This window comes from Haliotis cracherodii, unplaced genomic scaffold, assembly GCF_022045235.1.
Source record: "Haliotis cracherodii isolate W230 unplaced genomic scaffold, xgHalCrac1.p SCAF_17, whole genome shotgun sequence".
NCBI lineage: Eukaryota > Metazoa > Mollusca > Gastropoda > Lepetellida > Haliotidae > Haliotis > Haliotis cracherodii.
This window is the reverse complement of record NW_027266272.1, coordinates 18,080,518-18,106,323: the sequence shown is the minus strand read 5'-3', so window position 1 is coordinate 18,106,323 and position 25,806 is coordinate 18,080,518. Positions and strand designations below refer to the sequence as shown.

General features: G+C 40.9%; 2 protein-coding genes across 2 annotated transcripts in view; both read left to right on the top strand.

The window, feature by feature from the left end:
- The first annotated feature begins 48 nt into the window (after window positions 1–48).
- On the top strand, window positions 49–12,985 carry LOC139464933 (cobalamin trafficking protein CblD-like). Its single transcript, XM_071246536.1, has 8 exons — window positions 49–190; window positions 3,303–3,348; window positions 5,099–5,225; window positions 6,190–6,398; window positions 8,559–8,658; window positions 10,640–10,776; window positions 11,826–11,912; window positions 12,422–12,985. Exons 2-8 carry the CDS (start codon window positions 3,337–3,339, stop codon window positions 12,623–12,625), a joined length of 876 nt encoding a protein of 291 aa, XP_071102637.1. The 5' UTR covers window positions 49–190; window positions 3,303–3,336; the 3' UTR covers window positions 12,626–12,985.
- A 9,007-nt stretch (window positions 12,986–21,992) lies between these two features.
- The window catches only part of LOC139464479 (serine/threonine-protein kinase Nek10-like), a 36,715-nt gene continuing 32,901 nt past the window's right edge, over window positions 21,993–25,806 (top strand). Inside the window, exons 1-3 of the mRNA XM_071246006.1 lie at window positions 21,993–22,036; window positions 24,408–24,556; window positions 25,404–25,464. Of these exons, the coding sequence (XP_071102107.1) occupies window positions 24,507–24,556; window positions 25,404–25,464 (111 nt within the window). The 5' untranslated portion in view covers window positions 21,993–22,036; window positions 24,408–24,506. The remainder of the gene's footprint in view (window positions 22,037–24,407; window positions 24,557–25,403; window positions 25,465–25,806) is intronic.

Below are 25,806 nucleotides of genomic sequence, written 5' to 3'. Positions count from 1 at the left end.
ATAAGTAGTTGTAGACAGTTACATTCAACAGTTTGGGGTCATTGAAGAACTTCCGGTTTGAGATAATATTGTGATTGTTTCCCTGTAAAATAGTATTATTTTGGATTACTATTTAACCTATCGGTGTACAGGAGAAAGTTCGCTAGTTCGCTGGTTACAGACGGGGGAACTGGGTGATAGACCTGTAGTGGTATGTAACCGTAAATTATTATGACAGTGTCCGAATGTGTCTGGTGCCACTGGGTGCTCTCTGTGATGGTGATTCTTTCAGTGGGATGTGCTACCGTTTATGCAGAGTGTTTTTTTTTCCATTTCCCTGTTCATCATATTTGAAGGAATAAACTCAGAATATCTTTGCTACAATGGGAAGTTAGACTGTACTTTGCCGGGGCCTATAATTTTGTGCCTTGGCGAATTGCAATTGATCATTATTCATATGTTATAACGAATGAGACAGATGGATCTAGATATATTGTGAAAGGGTCTATAACGAACGTGATTTTACAATTTTATTATGTTGATACGTAGGGTTAGTATCAATGGAAGGACCAGGAAAGTACTCACTACAGAGCCCCCACTCCCCACTGAAATGACATAGAAAGTAGGGATGTGCGGTTTTATCGGTATACCAGTATATTGCAATACAAATTCATCACGATACGTATCGCGATACTTTTTTGGTGTATCGGTTTTTCCCTCATTATTCAAACTGTGACTGACATGTATATGCCATGATGTATAGTCTTACCTTATTAAATCAAAACAAAGACAAAACAAATGCTTCATACTCTTTATTTGATTGTAGATAAAAATAATAGTACAATTTATTAAAACAGGTTCATAATTTTGACCTAATTGTTAACATTGCAGCTTTCATATTAATATTTGTCAAAGGGATATGAAAAAAAGCTTTTCTCTTGGTAGAAATTATTTCCCAATATATTGCAATAATCAGATAATATCGCAATATGTTTTTGAAATATTGCAATATATCGCAATACACTTTTTGGTCCAATTCCCAACCCTAATAGAAAGTTAAGGGTTGTTATGTAGTTATCCAAGATAGTTGTGGTTAGTGAATACTAAGACCATTATGCTGATCCATTATCAACAGGCATACCAGACCTCTATACATACTAAATTAGTGGAACAGAACCGTGTGGTAGAGTGTAAACATGTTTCTTCAATTTCAGAATTCATACCCAAGGCATTTGCTTACCCCATCATAGCCGAGAGCCGCGATGGGGTCCTATAGTCAAGACATGACCCTACATCATGTCTTGACTGTAGGACCCCATCGCAGTTCTCAGCTATCACAGACCCTCTACCATTAAGCATGTCAAGAAGGAATTACGAGTCTGCAAGTACAAGTAAATTAACATCATTTGTGGATAATACTCATAAGAATTCATAAAGTTTTTTCTTGAACTCGTCAATTTAAAAGGAGGTAAATGTAGGAATCATAGTAATTGGTAAAATTTGTCATTTGGAACTTTTAAATCATCCTGTGTGGACTTCCAATTCACATTTCTGTAAGAAGATGCTTCATCAACAACTATCCATAATTTCACTTGTACATCTGTGCTTGTAATTCCTTTCCACATATTCGTATGTATATGTCTGTCATCATCACAATCATGACCAGAGTTAAGGTAAATGGAATAGCCCTTTTTTCCAGTTCTCTTGATACATCAAGGATTTATCTCGTCCTGCACAGAGGCAGATATTCAGCCCAAAATCTGCAGCACCTGTCATTAAAAATTCCCCAACTAAAAATTAATAGTTACCAATTCATGTTAATCATGTTACTATCATGACTATATATCCTCTTGTTATGGGTTTTCAAGCCCCTAAGGTGTATTTCTGATTACAAGTCTAAAACATTCCCAATACTCTAAAATTAAGTCATACCTTTGAGAACATTTATTTCTGTTAACACTTGATGGTCAAATTACCATGTCTTGTTAATTTTATACCGATAATGCCTCGCTAACATGCTAAGTGAGACGAGTCAATCAGGAACAATCTTGTTACTGTCACATGACTTCTATCCCCTCCATTACAGTCGAGTTAAAAATAGATTCACAACATGGCTTTGTGGAGATGCAATCTCAAAATACAATGTTAAAATATCTCTGAATTTAACATGTTTAAAAAATTAACAACTTTTAGAAATCCCAATTTTTTATCAAAATTACATTTTTGTTCCCCCAATTTGCCTGGCAGGGCCACTTTGTTTTAAATCTTGGATATAATTATATGCTTGAAAAAGTATTTGAATACTATTGTACATATCTTTTGAAGTTGTTTTACATTGTGTCTTTCACTAGTGGGGTGATACACCGATGCATTGGAGGATCGAGCCCGTGAAGATCCGGGATAGAATAGGTCTTCAGCAACCCATGCTTGCCGTAAAAGGCGACTAACCATGCTAACGGGATCGGGTGGTTAGGCTCACTGACTTGGTTGATGCATGTCATCGATCCCAATTGCGTGGATCGATGCTCATGATATTAATCACTGGATTGTCTGGTCCAGGCTCGATTATTTACAGACCGCCATCATATAGCTGGAATATTGCTGAGTGCGGCGTTAAGAAACAAAACAACCAACAACCAACCATTGGAGGATCGCGATTTTTTACTTCTTGATACAAGTATTGATCACAGTTGCACATTAAGTAAAAAATATTGATTCTTTAATAATGTTTGCCTTAATAATTGTTATACCAAGCACTAATTAGAAGTGAAAATTAGCATGATTAGTGGTAAAAGTGTAAATATTTTCATCCACTGCGACATACTTGACACTGCCAACTGTAAATCGTCAGTGTGCCAGGTAGTTGGCCATCCTGTCTATGAAAAGATGGCTTACACGTCACAAATAAGAGCATAAGAGCAGTATTGTGATACGTGTGAGAGCCCACAGTTGATGTATTCTCCCAGCTCTCAGGTCTTTGTTAATGTTATCATGGTTATGGTTTTAGAAGGGGGCACGGGTGGCCCAGTCGTCCAAGGCGCCGCGATTCTCTGTGCAGAGTTGTGTCCCTTGGGCATGCCAGAAACCTATGATTGTGGGTTCAAATCCCGGTTTGCCCTGATTATGTTTCTAGGTTTGTCAGCACCATACCCGTGGTCGTGGGTTTCACCGAAGTGGTAAACGTCTGAGACCTGCATCACTTTGGGCTTTCCTCCAACATTAAGCTGACACGCCGCGATATAACTGAAATATTGTTAAAAGCGGTGTTAAACCCAACTCACTCACTCACTGTGGTTTGAGTACATATGAACTTTTGTTTACAGATACTTATAGAAAACTGAGTTGCTCCTGTCTGTGATGGCTGCACAAGTGAGTAGAATTAGAGTTAGTAACCTTGATAGCATAACCTCAGTAACACTCCTTAAGTTATCGTGAACTGTGAATATTGTGGAAAGTAACCAGAATGTTCTAAGGCGTGTAGTGTACAGCTCCTCATGTTCGTCTGTTCATTGATATTGGTGAAATTATTTCATTATCATGAATTAAATTTTTCTAAATACCGTATTCGACGTAATAAGCGCCCCGCTCTTATAAGCGCCCACTTGTGAACAATCCCCATTGCACCCCTCCCAATTGATCAGGGGCGGTCGGGTAGCCTAGTGGTTAAAGCATTTGCTCGTCACGCCGAAGACCCGGGTTCGATTCCCGACAAGGGTACAATGTGTAAAGCCTATTTCTGGTCCCCGCCGTGATATTGCTGGAATATTGCTAAAAGCGGCGTAAAACCATACTCACTCACTCACTCCAATTGATCAATGTATACCAGACTTTTTCATTCGTGTATAATATGCACTCATGTGTTATATGCACCCTTAATTATTGACAATTAAATTCTGGAAAATTATATATGTCGTATATACATTGTCAGCATAAACAACGAAATTTACAATCTTTCAACTCTGTTTTTTTTTCACCAAAATAATATTCTAATAAGAGCCCTCTATTTCTAATTTTGAGTGCACCTGGGCGCTTATTACGTCGAAGACGGTATTGATTTACTCATTCACACCCCAGTGCTCTCTGCTCAAATAAATATTTGTGACAGAGTTAGCAACATGTCCAAGAACACCTGGACTTTTAGGCTTAATTTTGAAAACTGTGTAGTGACTAGTAAGTGGCAATCAGTGTAACCATGGTAACATCATTGATTGCAAGAATAAATGCAAACAATTCAAAGAACAGTATTGTTCATGTTGGCATATTGTAATATATTTTAGTAAATATCCTATCATGCAGAGTAAGAATATTGGTTTTATCAGAAATGTCTGTCTATTCCTATTATGCATGTTATATATCATGTAAATATAAAAAGAAACACCCACAGGTGAATATGATATAAAATGCGCATGCATGATCATGTTTTTGGGCCAGAGGTCTTACACTGAATAAAACGGTCTGTCTGTCTGTTGGCCCACATAAAGAAACATTCTAAGTCCCCATAGGGGTACACTTTGAAAACAAATACATTTCCTTTATCATGTTTATTAACTGGTCAGCAGTGGCAGCTCACTTGCACGCTAGACGATTCGCGCAGTTTCGAAGAAAGTAAACATGTTTCAACGTGATGGCAAATGGGTGTGCGTTGATGTGCGTGAAATAATTCATATATTTTGTAACTCTACGATGAATAAGCTTTTAGAAAATACTACAAATTAGTTTCTGAAAAATATGTACATAGGAGAAAATCCCTGTCAAAAACAGAACATTTTGCTCAATTTTTGCACATTTGTCTCCGAATTTGACCGTTCATTATTTTTCTTATGACATTTTTTTCATGTCATACGATAACTAGTATGATGATCAATGACTCTACGTAATTTTGTTTTATTATTTTCACAAATAACACTTGTAGAGACATTTGTGTGCAACATGCAGAAATCCATGGTCCACTGCCAGGCTGTCACGCATACGAGTGACCCCCTCTCAGGTGGTCACTTGTATGCAAGACGGGAGAGCCTTCTCGCATACACGTTACGTCCTCTATGGCTGAATGATTATTGTCTGGATAGTGACCAGCTTGACCGTGTTGACTAGTGACATGTTGTTATCTGTTGTGTAGCTGCTCATGGGACAGAGGAGGATTGTGGCTTATCTCCCATGTGTACAGGCAGCTGTTGGCCATTTCCGGAAGTTCTCATCTCATAATAAACCCTACCACACGGAGCACTATATCGTGGAGGCTACAAGTAAGTTAAATGTTAAACCACTGCGTTAAGGGCATTATTTGTATGGCGTGCTGTATATCATGTAAAATCCCATACATATACTGTATTTTGATACACAAGGCCACACTTTGAGTTTATGGCTTACAGATTTCGGGTTATCGTTCCGCCTGGCTTTGTTGAAATAATAGTAAAAATAATTTTTGGGTCACTTAGTCTGGGGTGAATAATCTTATTTAGGTAGGACTCATGACATTCCCCAGTGGACTACTAGTTTACTACTACTGTTAGGTTTGTTTGTTTGTTTGTTTATTTATTTGTTGATTAACGCCAAACTCAGCAATATTCCAGCTAAGTGATGGCGATCTGTAAATAGTCGAGTCTGGACCAGACAATCCAGTGATTGACATCATGAGCATCGATCCACGCAAGTGGGATACGATGACATGCATCAAAAAAGCCAGCGAGTCTGACCACCTGATCCCATTAGCCGCCTCTTACGACAAGCATGGGTTGCTGAAGACCTATTCTCTACCCAGATCTTCATGGGTCTAATTATTAGGTAGATGACAACACTGTACAACCTGATTTGTTGTTACAGTGTTAGAAATTTGCACTTGTCCTATATTGGGGGCGTTCGGGTAGCCTAGTGGTTACAGCGTTCGCTCGTCTCACAGAAGACCCGGGTTCGATTCCCGACATGGGTACAATGTGTGAAGCCCATTTCTGGTGTCCCCTGTCGTGATATTGCTAGAATATTGCTAAAAGAGGCTTAAAACCATACTCACTCACTCACTTGTCCTATAGTCCTTGCCAAAGTGCCAAACAGTTAAGGTATCATTAGGACAAGTAGAAATTTGCCATTTTAAAGGGTATTGCTTTATGTTATCATTATACGTCTAGTGGACTAAAACCGTTAGTTTCAACACTGTTCTGTCACTTTGGACATCGATCATGGTGATGACCTTGACACTTGTCTCTGCTGCAGACACACAAACAGTTTGGCCCGACACAAACCTCGGACCCTTTGGTCCACAAGACCGGCGCTTCCCTCTCCCGGGCCTTGTGGGAACAAACTCATCTCTGCAGCAGCCTTTCAAACACCAGCCTCATACTGACCCTGACCGGGTGTTACCTCCCCTTCCTGTGGAGAGGCACTGCCAAGTCACAGAGCAGTTCATTCTATCATCAGAACAGGTGAGATGACCGATTGCCTTTGTGGAAGTATCAATCTCATTAAAATCAGATCCTGGTTCTCGCTACCCCTAAACAAACAAGTGAGAACAAGCGAGCAGGGTTAGAAATTGGCACTAGTCTTATAGTCCTTGCCAAACTGCCCAATAGTTAAGTCTATCATAAGGACTAGTAGAAATTTGCGATTTTTAAGGGTTTTGCTATATATTATCATTATAAGGACTAGTCAACCAAAAATGTTAGTTTCTACCGCTGACGGGTCATATCTGAACGACTTTTAGTCTTACGAATCAGCATCACTTACGAGATCATGGAAAATGTGTATTTTAATCATGCATCCTCGCGAAGGTTAACAGGGAATATTGCAAAAGACAGATTCACGACTGAATCCATCTTGATCATCTTCTATCTCTCTCATCAAAGGGATAAACATTTGAACAGAAACGACTTTGCATAGTTCGTGTGAAGTATAGCCATACAGTCTCGGTCTTCTATTAGATATTCCAGAATGTTCTTTGTTTCATTTTTAAAATTTTGAATCGAGAACTTTGTCAAAATATATTTCAAAGTGTTGCCTGGAATGGAAGCTGTCAGTTTGAAACTAGTGCTGGATAGCTCTAGAAGCTGCTTTCTGATTGGCTAATGTTGACTTGGTTGGTCAAAGTTCACGAAAGGTTATTGTGACATGACCCGTAATGGGATGTCCTCAGATCGTTGTTTAGTGGCAGCAAGAACTAAGGTCTGAATTTAATGAGATTGTTGAAGTATTATGAGCATTTCTGTTCGTGGTATATGGACCAGTTAGTTCAAGAGATGTCAGTCGAGTGTCAGGTTGAAATATGGTAGACCCGCTGACCTACAAAGATATATATAGGTCCATGGTACACCTTTTGTGTTCTAGGGGGCACGGGTGGCCCAGTCGTCTAAGGCAGCGCGATTTGCTGTGCAGAGTTGCGTCCCTTGGGCACGCCAGAAACCTATGATTGCGGGTTCGAATCTGGTTCGCCCCGATCATGTGTCTAGGTTTGTCAGCACCATACCCGTGCTCGTGGGTTTCACCGAAGGGGTAAACGTCTGAGACCTGCATCACTTCGGGCTTTCCTCCCACATTAAGCTGACGCGCCGCGATATGACTTGAATACTGTTAAAAGCGGCGATAAACCCAACTCACTCACTCACTGTCCCCATCAACCTAGGCTGATTGTAGAAGGTGAGCAAATGGACCGTGTGGTCAGGGTCAGTCTGTGACTTGATGACATGGATAATATGAATCACTGGATTGTCTGGTGCCAATACATGTCATGTCAGAAGGACCTTTCATGACCTCACTCGCTCACCTCACTCATGACCTCTCATGACCTCTCATGACCTCTCTCATTCACTCATGACCTCACTCCCTGGCCTCACTCACTCACTCACTCAATTATTTAAGGCCGACCTCATAGCTGGATTATTGCTGTGTGTGGCATTACACAACAAAGAAGCAAACCAACCAAACAATCCTTGACATGGTCAATGTAAGCTTATGTAAGCTTAAGCTCAATCTAGGTTTTTGTCAGTTGTCCGGCAGTCCATCCATCCGTTAATACTGAACGGTTAGGGCATCTGCCCAGAGAGCAGAAGGTCAGTTGCTGCGTCATACCAAAAGACATTAAAAGATGGTACTTGTTGTTACCCCGTCTGGCGCTCGGCATTAAGGGGCTTAAACAAGGACTGGTTGACTCGGAGTCAGTATACTGTGTCTGAGTGGGGTATTTATGTTAAACTGCGGCATGGTATCTCAGTCGGCTAGCACTGAAAATACGGCATCATTCCGGACTAGTACAAGCAGCCATACACATACCTGCATTCAAGTCACTATGCATGCTATGTAAGTGCAGTAATCTTGAACATGAAGTTACCCCATTTCATGTCGCCTTACATCTTAAATAACTTTTATATCTGTGGTCAATTCATATTTTGGTTTTTACATACGGTTGGGTAGCCCAGTGGTTAAAGCTTCATTCGTCTCGCCAAAGGCCCAGGTTTGATTTCCCACATGAGTACAATGTCTGAAACCCAATTCCTGTCAATCAGTGTAAACATGGTAAATGCATATTTTCTAGTTTTGAAGGAGTCTTTTTATTTGTTCATTAACTTGAATCTGTTTTGCTGTGTATCCAGATCGAGGCTGACACTGGCTACATGAACGAGCCTCCCATCCCAACAGCGTACGACATGTTGGAGTGTATGGCCCAGGAGTGTCCCCACATACTGAGGAGAGGTAACAGTGACAAGTCTTACAGTGGCTGGGAAATAGAACACACAGGATTGTTATGTTGAATGGGTTTACGAAAATACTGGATACAAACATGATAAAGGTCAAGCGAGCTAAGTAGGCACATGATGTATGTAGGTATTTTAGGTTTTGTTTGTTTGTTTGTTTGTTGTTTATGACCATCTATTTGACTATACATGTGCAGTCAAAACCTGCTCATCAAGACATCAGTTGGTTGGTTTGTTGTTTAACGCCGCACTCAGCAATATTCCAGCTATATGACGGCAGTCTGTAAAATAATCAAGTCTGGACCAGACAATCCAGTGATTGACATTATGAGCATCGATCCATGCAATTGGGATCGATGACATGTATCAACCAAGTCAGCGAGCCTGACCACCCGATCCCGTTAGTCGCCTTTTACGACAAGCATAGTCGCCTTTTGCGGCTAGTATGGGTTGCTGAAGACCTATTCTACCCCGGACTCTTCACGGGTCTGGGTATTTTAGGCATGGAAGCACATTAGAACTGTCATAATTTGGTGTTGGAAGTATCGATGCCATAGTCACTTTGTGGAACATGGCCTCGCAAAAAGTGATCTTAGCGCTACAACTGTCAGTGTTAAAGTATACGATCATATTAGTACTTAGATCACTTTTTATCCCCCTGGCATATAATGCAGGGGGATATAGCGATCAGCCAGTCTGTCTGTCCGTCCGTAATCATTTCCTTTTCCGGGGCAGAACTCGAAAATAATTCAGCGTATTTGATTGAAACTTGGCATATCTATCAGTCACATACTGAAGTTGTGCCCTTTGCTATTGAGGAATTTTAGAAATTTTTAGTTTTTACGTTTCCCTGGTAACAAGTTGGACTTAGGTTCTAATAGGGTGGTGTTCGTTTCCAGAGCATAACTCAAAACCCATTCAAAACTTCCTTACAAAATTTTGCATGTCTATCAGACTCATGCTGAACTGGTGCCTTTTGCTATTTAGGATTTTTAGAAATGTTTATTTTTTACGTTTACATGGCAACAAGTTGGACTTAGGTTCTATAAGGGTGGTGTTCGTTTCCGGAGCGTAACTCACAAACTGTTAAATACTTTCTTACAAAAGTTTGCATGTCTACCAGGCACATACTGAACTGGTGCCTTTTGCTATTTAGGAATATTATAAATTTATATTTATGTTTATATGGTAACAAGTTGGACTTAGGTTCTATAAGGGTGGTGTTCGTTTCCGGAGCGTAACTCAAAAACTGTTAAATACTTTCTTACAAAACTTTGCATGTCTACCAGGCACATACTGAACTGGTGCCTTTTGCTATTTTGGAAATTTAATTTTTTTATTTCTTACGCAAAGCGATCTGAGTGCCACAGTTGTCGTGAAACAGACCCTTACAGACCAGGGCCCTGTTCCTCAAAGCGATCTTAGCGCTACGATGATCGTTGGGCTATGTTAAAGTATGGGACTTACGATCACCTTAGTGCTAAGATCGCTTTGAGAAGCGGGGCCAAGGGTTGGAAGAGGTCTTCAGCAACCCATGCTTGCCATTAGAGGTCACTCTGCTTTTCGTGGAATCAGGTGGTCAGCCTCGCTGACTTTGTTGATGCCTGTCATCGATCCAAATTGCGTAGATCGATGCTCGTGATGTCAATCACTGGATTGTCTGGTCCAGACTCGATTATTTACAGACTGCCGTCATATGGCTACAGTACTGCTGAGCATTAAACAACAAACAAACAGATAAACATTGTTGAACGTGACAACTTAATATTTCCTTTTATTATCAATCTCATTAAAATTTGGTCTTCGTTCTCCCATCTGCTAAACCAGAACCTGAGGGCATCCCAATACAGGTCACGTCAAACTGACCTCTCATGACCTCACTCTCTGACATTACTCATGACCTCTCATGACCTCACTCCCTGACCTCACTCACTCACTCATGACCTCTCATGACCTCACATGACCTCATTCTGTTCCAGATTTCACGGACCTGTTTCCTGGCCATGACATCATGGAGGGGGCCTTCACCGTCATCACCATCTCACAGCGCACACAGCACGACATGACGGGGTGGTCCACGCAGGTCGACATCGAGAGGGAAACACTACTAGCTACTGTGAGTATAGAGTTGGGCTGCATCACTCCCCTTCAATACAATGCATATCTTGATGGTAAGGTCACAATAAGATGCATGATATGATATTTGCAAAAACTTGACACTTAACATGTTATGGAAATATTTTCATCATCAAACGAATTAAATTTTATAACATATTTAATAGCTAGAGTAAGAACACGGAGACATCAGGCCTTATATATATGAGCAGAAACTAGTATCTTACAGTTGGTGAGGTGGTTAAGTAGACAATTTATTGGAAACAACTTCTTTATTTACTGTAAAGGATTACAACTTCTTTATTTACTGTAAAGGCGATGTTTCGGTATAGAACACTTATGCTGTCACTGGTTTGTCAAGCTGAAGCCCTGGGTAGGATTTCCAACATGTAGTCTATTTATGATGACCCCCCTCCCTGCCCTGATATGGCCATTTTCCCGAGGCAAGAGAGTTAACTGACTTTAAAAGTCCAGTTTCCACCCTTGCCGAACTAGGCTGGAATGACTCGATCGTAGCGCCACCAGTGGCTATTACCTGTTATCTCCCTTCTAAGCCTCTCCTATGGACCAATAAGATTCCACCTCTCGTATCAGTTGCGTTTGCTTCACACAAAATGGTGGCGCCCAGTGAAGACGATCTGATCGATGATCAAGATCTATATTGTGATAAAACGGGTCTTACATCGTGAAATGCATCAAATCACGTGAGCACCTTGATTAAAAACATGAAAAGATTTGGAAAATAACTGCTGACAACGAGTTGGCAGTGCACATGCTTTGCAAATCCTGCAATCTATTGAAATCTGCTCGACAGTTTACGAACAGGATTTTGATTTCGTTACACGATTTTGATTGGGCTATGCATAGACTCATTAGTCCAGCCAAAATGTAACTCCACAATACCTGCCTTGTTCGGCAAGAGTGGAAACTGGACTTTTATAGTCAGTTAACTCTCTTGCCAAATGGTTAAACCTTTCCCTCATGGCGTAAAACCATACTCACTCACTCATTTACTCTGGTTTGATCACCATTAATTTGCTTCTCCTTCAGTTTATCCAGGGTGCCACGGAAATCTGTGATGCTCTACAACAAGCAGGGTACTGGGCTGACTTCATAGATCCATCCTGTGGCAAACCAGTGAGTGGAGCTGTTTGATTGGCTTTCTAGAAGTTGGCAAATAAGTAATAAAAACGTACAGCTTTATGGACAGGATGGATAACAACTTCTGGTTTACAACGAGGGGGCACAGGTGGCCCAGTCGTCTTAGGCGCCGCGATTCGCCGTGCAGAGTTGCGTCCCTTGGGCACACCAGAAACCTATGATTGTGGGTTCGAATCCCTGTTCGCCTCGATTAAGTTTCTAGGTTTGTCAGCACCATACCCGTGCTCGTGGGTTTCACCGAAGTGGTAACTGTCTGAGACCTGCATCACTTTGGGCTTTCCTCCCTAATTAAGCTGACACTCCGTGATATAACTTGAATACTGTTCAAAGCGGCGTTAAACCCGACTCACTCACTATTGCATATAACGACGTTTCAAAGTTTGTTTGTTTGTGCAGCCTAATGGCGCCAATCAGTCACACATTTGAGTTTCACGTTTGTATTTCACGTTTATGTTTTACAGTTGCCTTTCACATTTGTGTTTCAGTATCGAGGCCCACATACCAACTCGTCGCTGTTCGAAACAGACGAGCGTTACAGGAAGTTGGGGTTCGAGATTGAGGATCTGGGATGTTGCAAGGTGATACAACATCACCTGTGGGGCACGCACGCCTACGTGGGCTGTCTGTTCACAAACGCCCCCCTCGACCACCCTGTCATCCTAGAGATGAAGCCACAAGACAAGTCATAGGGACAAATATTACAAATGTAGATACTTCAGGAATATTTTTGAAAAGTTTGTAAATCGTTGGCAGGAAAAGTGCTGTGAGGATTTAGTTGGGATGATGTGATCTGTGTGCTTTATTTACTAAGAACAATGTACCGGTATTCTCTACCTTTGTGCTATGGATGTTCTGAAGACCTGTATTTGTGAGTCAGTTTCCAACCAAAATAGGACTATTTTTGTGTGTAAAAAATCACTTTTCTGTTTGGTAAAACAGCACTGTTTCAAGCTGAAGCCATCAGTAGCAAGTAATCACGCCACTGTAACGGTTTAAGGATTATTTCTGATCAGTGGGGTGTAGCATTATTTCAACACTGTTCACACTCACAAAATAAACAGAAGTCCTTCTCTGTATATTAAAACCTTGTGTGGTTACATAGTATTACTTCATGTCATGCCTAGGCTGTCAATACTGTATACAGAGATTATTATGTGAACATGTGTGTTATACTGATTTATCACCTTTTCCTTTTGGCAAAATGAGAATTTATTTAAGAATTGACGTCAATATTCTTTTACCAACTGGATATTAGATCAACAGCTGTGACAATCTGTTGAAGTGAAACTGTTCGTGAATGGATGTGTGAAAAGTGTTGCCAGTTCCTTTCCTCATTATTTTAATCTAGTGTTGCCAGTTGTGTGTTAGATCTCGGTTATTTTTGTCCTAAAATCTAAGATTTTGTTTCATTAGATTATTGATGAGCCATGTTGATTCAGGTTTCAGTGAGTTCAAGGTTGTTGGTCCGCGAAATAAGTGCTGTGAATTGCTGTATCCAGAAGGAAATATATGTACATAGGATTGTTTTTCAATTTGGTGCATCTTCTCCTGTAGTAGTTAGTGTGCTGAATGAACAATGAAGGCCGATGACGGGTGTATGTTTATCTGGATTCTGTTTGGTATGAGAGTTGATGTTGTACAATCTCAGTATTTATTGTAAGGCAGACCATTTCTTTTAATTTGGTTTACGAATCCGTCTTCTCCAAAAAATTGAAATGCAATGATTCTTATTATTCCTCTGACCAGAAATAAGTAAAATGTTAAAAATATATGTCACTGTCGCTATCAATATAAATAAATTATATACTACTATAATTAGCACTTATTGAAAATTTATCTTAATAACTCCCGTCCCCACTTTTTCATCTACCTACATAAAATTTTAAGGAAAAAAAATAAATAATGACCGACCTGAATTTTTGGACCAAAAATCCATAAGCTAGAATGGTCTGGCCGAATGCTACCTCAAAGGAAGTTGTATCTGTCCTGTTGGGTGACCCAACTTCAACTGTTACTGGGAATGAAACAGGGAGGGTTTTTCAAGAAAAATATATAACTTCTTCCAGAATACATATAATGAAAAACAATTATTTTGCCTCATGGTTTGCAAGACAACTATGTTTCTCTGGCTATGGGGGTAGTCTGGTAGCCTAGTGGTTAAAGCGTTTGCTCGTCATACCGAAGACCTGGGTTCGATTCCCGATGTGGGTACAATGTGTGAAGCCCATTTCTGGTGTCCCCCGCCGTGATATTGCTGGAATATTGCTAAAAGCTACGTAAAACCATACTCACTCACTCACTCACTCACTCTCTGGGTATGCTGGATGTCCTGTGAGCCAATATTTTGGGAGAAAAAAGGATTGTTTGGCCCATAATTTGAGGGAAATCAATTTTATATTTTGAAGCTCAACAGATGTGAGTACAGATATCACAGCCCAAGAAAATAAAACTTGAATAAAAAAACATCCATATTGCTATATGTTTAATACATAATGCAGATATATACTACCACATACTAAATACTTCAGTCTTTTCACTGTGCACTACCAGGCGTCTCAGGTGCCGCGATTCGCTGTGCAGAGTTGCGTCCCTTGGGCACGCCAGAAACATGTGATGGTGGGTTCGAATCCAGCTCACCCCGATTATGTTTCTAGGTTTGTCTGCACCATATCCGTGCTTGTGGGTTTCACCGAAGTGGTAAACGTCGGAGATCTGCATCACTTTGGGCTTTCCTCCCAAATTACGGTGACACGTCGGGATATAACTGGAATACTGTTAAAAGTGGCGTTAAACCCAACTCACTTACTCACTCATAGTACACTACATTCCTCCATGTGCAGAGTTCAGAAGCTCCTCAACTGTCATTTTCAAAGTAATTGTGCAAACTTATTTTAAATAATGGTTGTGACCAATGTGCAAATTGTTGTTCTGGACTCTTGAGAAGCTCACGACAAAGCAAAGATGCTGGAGAGATGAACAAGTTTTGGAGCATGACTTTTGAGAGCCTGATTTTGTGGGTGTGGTCTAAGAGTAAGTTTGTCTTAGGAGCAGTGTCCAAATTACCTACCTGCCCAGGGCTCTGTTCCACAAAACGATCTAACGGTAAGATGATCGTAACTCCCATACTATAACAGAGGCTTACGACAGTCGTAGCGCTAAGATCGCTTTGTGGAACGGGTCCCAGGGCTGGTACCTTCAGTTGGGCTGCATGTAATTTTCCTCCACCTGCCTGCCTATCCGGCAGATAATTTTAAGACTATTTAGGTATTCAGTTTTATCATAACAACTTGTAGGTTTTCAAGTAATTGTTTGCGTTATTTCAACAAATCAAGATGTGATTTGTCTTTTTTGTGATTTTTCAATATTCATAATGTCAGGGGCAGGTACGTTTGAAGATGGGCAGGCAACATTTATGGGTTACTTGCCCAACTGTCTTGTTGGGTTTTGAAATTATCCACACAGCTAAGGAGTCTTGAATTATACATTACCGGTGTCCATGTACCAACCAAGTGCTAGAGTTGATATTTGTGGCAGGTGTGAATGTGCCAGTCTGAATGTGGCGTTACCATGGTTACTTTGCTGTGGGAGACTTTCCCAAAGTGGGTAGGATGTACACATTCAGATTATGTGTGAAGATAATAAAGGCTGTTATCTTAATAAAGAATTGTGTTTATGTGCATAGAACATCATCTTCCCGAGGCAAGAGCGTCCACTAGCCTTTTCATCAAAGTCTTGTTTCAGCCAAACTAGGCTTTGATAGAGGCGAGTGGATACACTTGCCTTGGGAAGATGCTAGGCTTTGATACAGGCCAGTGGATGAGCTTGCCTCGTGAAGATGTGAGGCTTTGATACAGACTAGTGGATACGCTTGCCTCGTGAAGATGCTAGACTTTGATGAAGGCTAATGGATACACTTGCCTCGGAAAGATGCAAGGCTTTGATACAGGCTAGTGGATACGCTTGCCTCGGGAAGATGCTAGGCTTTGATACAGGCTAGTGGATACGCTTGCCTCGGGAAGATGCTAGGCTTTGATACAGGCTAGTGGATACACTTGCCTCGGGAAGATGCTAGGCTTTGATGTAGGCTAGTGGATACGCTTGTCTCAGGAAGATGCTTGGCTTTGATGTAGGCTAGTGGATATGCTTGCCTCGGGAAGATGCTAGGCTTTGATACAGGCTAGTGGATACGCTTGCCTCAGCCATACAATTAAATTACTCTCAGAAGAAAGCGAAATTCTGTACCATGTGGTGGTGATGTCACTTATGAAGAGAACCTTTGGTGGCAAATAGGTCAGGAGTATTTGTCATGAGAGTAAGATATAGTACCCTGGATGAGGGAGAATGACTTTGTATTGGTTGTATTTGTTGTTACATGAAAAAAGCTTATGTTTCTGTTCCTAAGCTCCACTGAATTGGTTTGGGACCTATGCTGGTCGCAAGAAGCTCCTTGATGGATCGTGTGGTCAGGCTTGGTGATTTGGTTGATTCGTTTTCGTACTCTGACCGTGTGGATCACCGCTCACAGTATTAATCAAATGTAAATATATAAGACTAAAAACAGCCTTTAGCCTCCACTATCAAATCAGTAACGTTTGCAACTGGCTTATTTGAATATCAGAGGTATTTGCCTATGGGGGAATACATACAATTCACGTGTGACTGCCTCTCTCATTCAGGCATTCGTGATATCTCGTCTGGGTTATTGTAATGTTCATCTGTATGGGGTGCCAAAAAGCCATGTCGCAAAGATTCAGTGTGTCCAAGACATGCCTACTAGAGTGATTACTGATACTGAAAGGTATTGGGATGCGAAAAAGCCATATAGGGGTGCAACGTACGAAAAGCTATAATACTTGACGTCTCCTGTCATGCTAAACCCGTATACGCATTCGCTTAATTAATTAACGCAATATTGAACAAAATAGAATTTGGCCATCTTTGTGAGTCATTTGAATCATGGGGCCAGGGGTGGCCCAGTCGTCTAAGGCGCCGCGGTTCGCCGAGGTGCGTCCCCTGGACACGACAGAAACCTATGATTGAGGGTTCGAATCCCGGTTCACCCTGATTATGTTTCTAGGTTTGTCAGCACCATACCCGTGCTCGTGGGTTTCACCGAAGTGGTAAACGTCTAAGACCTGCATCACTTCGGGCTTTCCACCCACATTAAGCTGACACGGCGTGATATAACTGGAATATTGTTAAAAGCAGCGTAAAACCCAACTCACTCACTCACTCATTTGAATCATACAAGGACAAACTAGACACACAAACCTGTTAATTGTGGATATTGATAATATACAAATCTGGTTCAAATACAACATTGTAAGATTTCACGGCGTGAATAAGTCCGATGTTTCATAAAGAAGGAAAGCTGGAAGAAACAAAAGAAAAAATGGAAACGACAAGGACATGGGGAGGGTCATCCAAAAATAAGACAACCATTCCTCCGACGAGATATGGCTGGCGTATTTTTAAAACGGCGTAAAACTCACTCACTCGCTTTTATGTCATGCTAAACTAAGCGGCAAAAGAAAGTATAGGTTGGCAATTTGTAATTTTCCTAAAAACAGCGATAACTAGTGGAAAGTGGGTTGATTGATTCGTAAAATATATGTTTGGGCAACTGGAAAGTGGGTATTGGGAATATGACTGCCCAGGAACAGGTACCCCAAAAAAAAAACACCTCACCCGAACGCTCGTGTGGTGACAAAAAAATGGTGAAACAGGTTTCCCGCCCATGGCATAAACTGCACGTGCATGTTCGCTGTATAAATGCGTTCGTCTGCAGGGTATAACCACACGTGATGAAAGCACACAAAAGAAATGCCACGACTGCCAAAAGAGAGAGAGAGAGAGAGAGAGAGAGAGAGAGAGAGAGAGAGAGAGAGAGAGAGAGAGAGAGAGAGAGGCTGATTCAACGGTACAGGCAGACAGAGAGGACACAGGCCAGGCCTAGAACCGGACGACCCCGAGTGACAACACCACTGGAAGACGGTCAGATACGGATCATTCACCTGCGAAACAGATTCGTAACGGCGACGGCGACGGCAGCAACAGCAGCAACAGCGATTGGACATCCCATTAGCCAACGTACAGTACTACGACGACTTCATGCTGCTGGAATCCGAGCGTATCGTCCTTTCCGAGGAATGGCACTGACTGCTCAACACCAACGCCTGAGACTGCGATGGGCGAGGCAGGTTCGACGCTGGCAAGTGAGAAATTGGCGTCGAGTGCTGTTTACTGATGAAAGTCGGTTTAACTTGTTTCAATGTTTCGAAATGACGGCAGAGAACGAGTTTATCGACGCAGGGGCGAACGTTTGGCTCCGGCGTGTATTCGAGGGGTCCATCCATTCGGTGGGGGAGGTGTCATGGCGTGGGGCGGTATTTGTTGAGATCAGAAGACTGATTTGGTGATTATACAGGGAAACTTGAACGCTGTGCAGTACAGAGACCAAGTGTTGCAGTCAGTTGTTCTTACAAAACCAACAGCAGGGGACATTGTTGCAACACGACAATGCCAGGCCCCATACTGCAAGACTGACTCGGAACTTTCTAAACCAGCAGAACGTTGACGTTTTGCCCTGGCCTGCCCACTCACCCGATATGATTCCTATTGAACATCTGTGGGACCATCTTCACAGACAGATTAGAGCACGTCATCAGCCTCCCGTCAACAGACAAGAATTGCAGCAGGCCCTGAGAGACGAGTGGCAACGGATTCCAGTCTACGTCATCAGAAGACTGACGTCATCGATGAGGCGGCGTATCACAGCATGCATTGAGGCGGCTGGAGGTCATACACGCTATTGAAGGTACCTGTGTCGACAATGAACTTGTAGTATGTCTGACAATTGTTTGGTGACATTTCAGACAACTTTTGAAAATGAAATTTCTTACCCCACCATTGTTTACCTTGAGCTTACATTACCTGTGATTGCACAATTTCATTCAAACTGTGGTTGATCAATCATTTGTTACCCCTCCCTAGATTTTATTATAATTCACAACAAAACCTCTTGTTATTTTTTTTATCGATCATGGAACTCGACCTATACTTTCTTTTGCCGCCCAGTTTATAGCGCTATCAACAGTTATAGGCACATAAATGTGTTAATCTCGGTGACAATGTAGGTTGAAGATAACCTACCCATCAAATACCAATCAAACGCAGCCCTGGACGATGTGACACTTCCCCTTAAAGCTGATAAAATCTCGATAAGACAGCTCCCAACATCGAAACCCTAGGGATTCATCCGGCCTCTGTCACCATAGGGATACACAATTGTCAGAGATTTCAGAGGGAGTGCCTCATTGATATTAGTTTCTTAAGTTTGAAACTTGAACAAAAAACCAACGAATTTCACATTAGTCACTGATACATATAACGCAGAACTAGTTTTGGAGAGTTTGTATTTGTATAAAGGAAGAAATATGTAACTGGTGAATTAATATACAAGCTAACACAATTAACAGCTTCGCAGATTTAGGAACGGTCCCTTCACTCAGCTGGTCATAAGTACTTGTACATCATCTATTTCAAATAGAAATTTCATTGGGTCGCGTGTGGGATGATCGTGTTCGAGCAGCAAGATTGATTCCCAGTTTGCGTTGAAGGTGAGTAATATAGACAAGCATATTTGCTATTGTAAAATGTGACCAATACTAGTTTGTTTTAGGTAAAAAAAAATCATGCATATAAAACCCCATGCAATGTGATACTCGACTGTTCGTCTGCTATATTTTTTACATTTAAAGTAGTTTTTCATTTTGAAATATGAATCTGAATCTGAAACAATTTGTGAAATCTTTCTTACAGGATCACATTTTACTTTATTTTAATTTAAATACAAGCAGCATAAGATATACGTGTTTTTTAGCAAAGGAGACTAGAATTGTATGATTATTATCTGTGTGAGCATTTACGTGTATCTGATTGAACATTTACGTGTATCTGTGTGAACATTTACGTGTATCTGAGTGAACATTTACGCGTATCTGTGTGGACATTTACCTGTATCTGTGTGAACATTTACGTGTATCTGAGTGAACATTTACGCGTATCTGTGTGGGCATTTACGTGTATCTGTGTGAACATTTACGTGTATCTGAGTGAACATTTACGTGTATCTGAGTGAACATTTACGTGTATCTGTGTGAACATTTACGTGTATCTGTGTGAACATTTACGTGCATCTGTGTGAGCATTTACGTGTATCTGTGTGAACATTTACGTGTATCTGTGTGAGCATTTACGTGTATCTGTGTGAACATTTACGTGTATCTGTGTGAACATTTACGTGTATCTGTGTGAACATTTACGTGTATCTGTGTGAACATTTACGTGTATCTGTGTGAGCATTTACGTGTATCTGTGTGAGCATTTACGTGTATCTGTGTGAACATTTACGTGTATCTGTGTGAACATTTACGTGTATCTGTGCGAGCATTTACGTGTATCTTTGTGAGCATTTACGTGTATCTGTGTGAGCATTTACGTGTATCTGTGTGAACATTTACGTGCATCTGTGTGAGCATTTACGTGTATCTGTGTGAGCATTTACGTGTATCTGTGTGAACATTTACCTGTATCTGAGTGAACATTTACGCGTATCTGTGTGAGCATTTACGTGTATCTGAGTGAACATTTACGTGTATCTGTGTGGGCATTTACCTGTATCTGTGTGCACATTTACGTGTATCTGTGTGAGCATTTACGTGCACCTGTGTGAACATTTACGTGTATCTGTGTGAGCATTTACGTGTATCTGTGTGGGCATTTACGTGTATCTGTGTGAACATTTACGTGCACCCGTGTGCATATTTCCGTGCATGTGTGTGAGCATTTACGTGTATCTGAGTGTCGGAACATTTACGTGTATCTGTGTGAGCATTTACGTGTATCTGTGTGAGCATTTACGTGTATCTGTGTGAACATTTACCTGTATCTGAGTGAACATTTACGTGTATCTGTGTGAACATTTACGTGTATCTGTGTGAGCATTTACGTGTATCTGTGTGAGCATTTACGTGTATCTGTGTGGGCATTTACGTGTATCGGTGTGAACATTTACGTGCACCCGTGTGCATATTTCCGTGCATCTGTGTGAGCATTTACGTGTATCTGTGTGAACATTTACGTGTATCTGTGTGAGCATTTACGTGTATCTGTGTGAGCATTTACGTGTATCTGTGTGAACATTTACGTGTATCTGTGTGAGCATTTACGTGTATCTGTGTGAACATTTACGTGCTCCCGTGTGCATATTTCCGTGCATCTGTGTGAGCATTTACGTGTATCTGTGTGAACATTTACGTGTATCTGAGTGAACATTTACGCGTATCTGTGTGGGCATTTACCTGTATCTGTGTGCACATTTACGTGTATCTGTGTGGGCATTTACCTGTATCTGTGTGCACATTTACGTGTATCTGTGTGAGCATTTACGTGCACCTGTGTGCATATATACGTGCATCTGCGTGAGCAAGGGTTGCTACGTTACTACGTAACATAAAAAGTCAAGTGCATACACTTTAAAGTTGTTACACACAAAAAATAAAGTTTTTAAAGAAATGTACTGTTGTGTGTTATTCTTTCAGTCGCAGTCGGTTTGTTGTGGTTATTCGTTTCACGGGGCTGCTAATGAAACATTTTTATTCAGAATTTAATTAGTGGGGACATATTCCCAAAAGCCTCTTTCGGCAATCTGCACCTTAGTCATTTATGGCAACGATCGAGTTTGGATGAGACGAGAGCCATAAAATAAAATAGATTCCAGGTGAGACAATTACAATTTCACTCATCTGACCGAAAGTCTCCGTAACACTGCAACCATCGTTTAGCACGGACATTCATTATCATAAACACCTGTGGTTTACCTATTCCGCTACGTCAATGTGGATAAATTCAGACAAACGGGAAGAGTGCTTGCTAAAATATTTTTAGTGGCTGTCAACAGCGAATAAATTGAATTTGCTCCCTTTGAAGCACTCGGCGTATGTAAAAACTTTTTTGATTTGTCAATCGGCGAATGTATCGTGTCATCTGATTGGTGACTTCTGGGAATACTAATATGTCTTATGGCAGAATGAAGACAGGTAAACAAGTCTTTATTTTGTTTTGATAAGGCCGCTAGGTGCTGTGAGGACGTTATATCACACTTTAGACCGACAGAAATATGAGCACAATGTAGTCGTTATACATATTTTAATAATTTGCTGCAGTTTTCCAATAATGTTGATTACAGGTGCGTGTTGACATATCGTGTCGGCCATTGCGTTTGTGACACTGACAGGTCCAGCCAAGTCCGAGTCTTGCACAATGAACTGCTGATCGGCAAAACATGTGGAACTCATTTTGTTTGCTCATGGTATTTCACACGATAAGACGCTCTCTGATAGCTGTTTAAGTGTAAGTTTTTAGGTAACGTGTATAATATTAACCTTTAAAATTATTTTTCATGTCTAAATCGCTAAATGAATATTGAAATAAGGGGTATAAATTGCATAGTAGAATCATCAAATTCTAAATAGATTTTATTGGTTACGTGTGTTTTACAAAAACATGTACGAACAATTGAACTCAACATGATCAAGTACCTGTGAGCAACTAGTTGTGGTTGAAAGTGGCATCTTAATGAGCAGGTGGTCAGGTTTGGTGGCCTGGATGGCTAGTTATAGTACCCACCTACATTGCTCGTCGCTCACAATATCACTCACTGGATTCTCAGGTCCAGACTCAAATATTTACATGATGCCATAATATAGCTGTAATAATGCTGAGAACAGTGTAAAACAAACACATTCACACTCACACTAACACCATGATATGGTGGCAGTTGTTGTGAAAGAGTAATTATGATTCTTTTTCTTGTTAGTTACTACAGCATATTTTCACAGGGATGGATATTAATGCTTGCCCATTGGCCAGTGCTAATAAAATTATAATTCTTGGGCCTGTAAGTTTTTTGACACTTTCTGTCAATTATATATCGTCTTCTTGATCCCCGGATACTACTCATGAACCATGTAATTTTGATGAAAATATATTGAGGGGGATGAGGTATTGTGAATGGTTAACGCAAAGAAAGTTATATGTCGATCATCTCTGTAGAATGACAACCGGCCACCATTTTATGATGTAGTGTACAACAACATCTTTATTTGCCCATAAATCATGACGAAATGAGGCAAATGGAAGCCAAGATTTAATCTCAAAGTGCAGGAAAAGGCATTTCATCAGTGAGGAGTTCTAAACATTTTCAGACCCCCTCTGCTACACGACCACAAGTTCAGCCACTTCGCTGCCTCCACCATTTAGTTGTAGGCCAGTTAGTTTGGGGAAGGGCTACATACAGATTTGTCGTTAAATCTAACCCTGTACAAGTACTTCAACAAGAAGTGACATTTTCTTTAGTTTAAGTGGGAATGGATGTAAGCAGTGGCGGATCCAGAGGGGGGTTTCGGGGGGTGTCCACCACCCTCTTATTTATCCCCTTGGTATATGATGTGGGGGATACAGTCATCAACTGGCCTGACTGTCCGTCCGTGTGTCTGTTCGTATTTTGTTTCAAAGAGCATAACTTGAAAAACTTGAAAGATTTTCATCCTGACTTCAGTGACTTGGTACATGTATTAACCAGGATCTTAAGTGGCACCTTTTGCTATTGTGGGGGCCGGGAGGATTTGTCATCTTCTGATGACTCTTGTTTACATCTGATGACATTTTCTATGTGCATTGCCTACCATGATAACATGTTGATTTGGTTGGTAAAGTAAAATTAATAATGTTTTTACATATAGTGTATATATTTTGAAAATGTTTTATTTGAAAATTACACATCTATCATGTCTATACCATATATTTACTGAGCTATAGCATAATTCATTGATTTAATCAGTGGTTACTGTACCATGTGTACCGAATGGTAGGTACCTTCATGTATTAGCTGTGTCCCCTCCTGTAAACAGGACCTCTGGTACTCGATGCAGTACCTTTCTTTACATTACAGCCCTTTTCTGCATCTCATAAAGATAGGATATCTTGATTATTGATGTATATTGTTGGGACTAAGGACATAACTAAGTATGTAACTATTTAACTGATTAATGAGTGAGTGAGTTAGGTTTAACGCCGCTTTTAACAGTATTTCAGTTATATCGCGGCGTGTCAGTTTAATGTGGGAGGAAAGCCCAAAGTGATGCAGGTCTCAGACGTTTACCACTTCGTTGAAACCCACGAGCACGGGTATGGCGCTGACAAACCTAGAAACATAATCGGGGCGAACCAGGATTCCAACCCACAATCATAGGTTTCTGGCATGCCCAAGGGACGCAACTCTGCACGGCGGATTAATGAATGAAGATTTAGGGGGTCCCTAGATGAAAATACCACCAGAGCAAACCTCAAGGGCTGCATGGCCCCCTTAATTTCAAACACTGAATTCCTGTGAACAATGTTGTTTTTCAGGCAGTTAAGTGCAGTGCTTTTAGGCCTCCTGTGTCCATGATGTAGAAGGGCACTGACAAGCAGGCCCTTATCCGTCCATTCCGTCCGTCATCTGATAATATGCCGAGCATGCAGGAGAAGAGGAGAAGGAGCCCACCAGATCCAGATCAGTAAGTTCTCTCGGGGAAATAGTTTACCATATTTCCTTGATTAAACGCCAGGACTCAAATACACGTTGGATCTTAATTAAATTCTGGGCCTTGATAAACTACTGGGTAGTTTTTAGATGAGGAATTCCTGTCATTATTATGTTTGCAATTAAACACCAGGGTAAAGAGTGTCTGAAAGAAATATATGCCCAGGCATTAAATCAAGAAATATGGTAGTTTGTAATGGCCAATCATTTCTGCACCCTGTTCAAATAAGAATCCTCATGCTTGAACTATAATAGTTCAGGGACAAACTATTCTTTGTTGCACTACACATGGGGGTAGAGCAAACTTTATGTCTTGAGTATAATGATCTGATTTACAGTTATATACAGCCATGCCACTGAAATGTGTCAAGGATTCCTTGCTAGGTTATGTGTGCAGATCTAGAAAATGGAGTTTTGAAACATGAGCTTGACAATAACTGACAGAAGACTTTCTTTTATGTCCATGTTGTCAAATATGTCTATATGAATGGTAGAAATGGTAATGATTGGTCAGGCTTTGTTCTAAATTAGACTCCATGTGTTTTAGTTATGTTATTTGCACTTCCACCATGTTCACTTGTAACAATTATAATTTTGGGTTCAAACCCTCGAGGGTCTTTTCCCTCCCACCCACCCCCCAAAAAAGAAAAAAAGTAGTAGAATTTGTACTTTACAAATAAAGTGTTATCCCAAATTAACATTTGTTATATTTGACCACTTTCTAAAAGGCATTGTGTAGTTCACCATGATCACTTGTTGAGTAGTAAATATTAGTTGTGTTGCAAGTACATTTAGCTCAAGCCTTGTTCCGTATCTTCCAGAGAGCCCAAGGATCTGTGTCGACTCCTTAGTCTGATCTCCACTCCAGCCAGCAAACAACAGGTGGGGACAGATTGATAGTGTCTTGATGCAATATGCGTCATCATCTTCATTCGGGGGCAGTCGGGTAGCCCAGTGGTTCAAGCGTTCGCTTCTCACGCCGAAGACCCGGGTTCGATTCCCGACATGGGTACATTGTGTGAAGCCTAAATCTGGTGTCCCCCGCCGTGATATTGCTAAAAGCGGCGTAAAACCATACTCACTCACTCACTCACTCACTCATCTTCCTTCAGGTGACCATCAATCAAAGTACAGTAAACTACTGTTATATAACAAACTAAAAGGGACCACTAATTTTATTTCGTTATACATGTTATAACCATAGTTTGTTATAGGCACATATAC

What these genes read in the sequence shown, in the direction of transcription:
- LOC139464933 (XM_071246536.1), top strand. An exon ending in GGGAAACACTACTAGCTACT is followed by an intron (nt 10,777 to 11,825) that starts GTGAGTATAGAG and finishes CTTCTCCTTCAG; the next exon opens with TTTATCCAGGGTGCCACGGA. An exon ending in ATCCATCCTGTGGCAAACCA is followed by an intron (nt 11,913 to 12,421) that starts GTGAGTGGAGCT and finishes TTTGTGTTTCAG; the next exon opens with TATCGAGGCCCACATACCAA.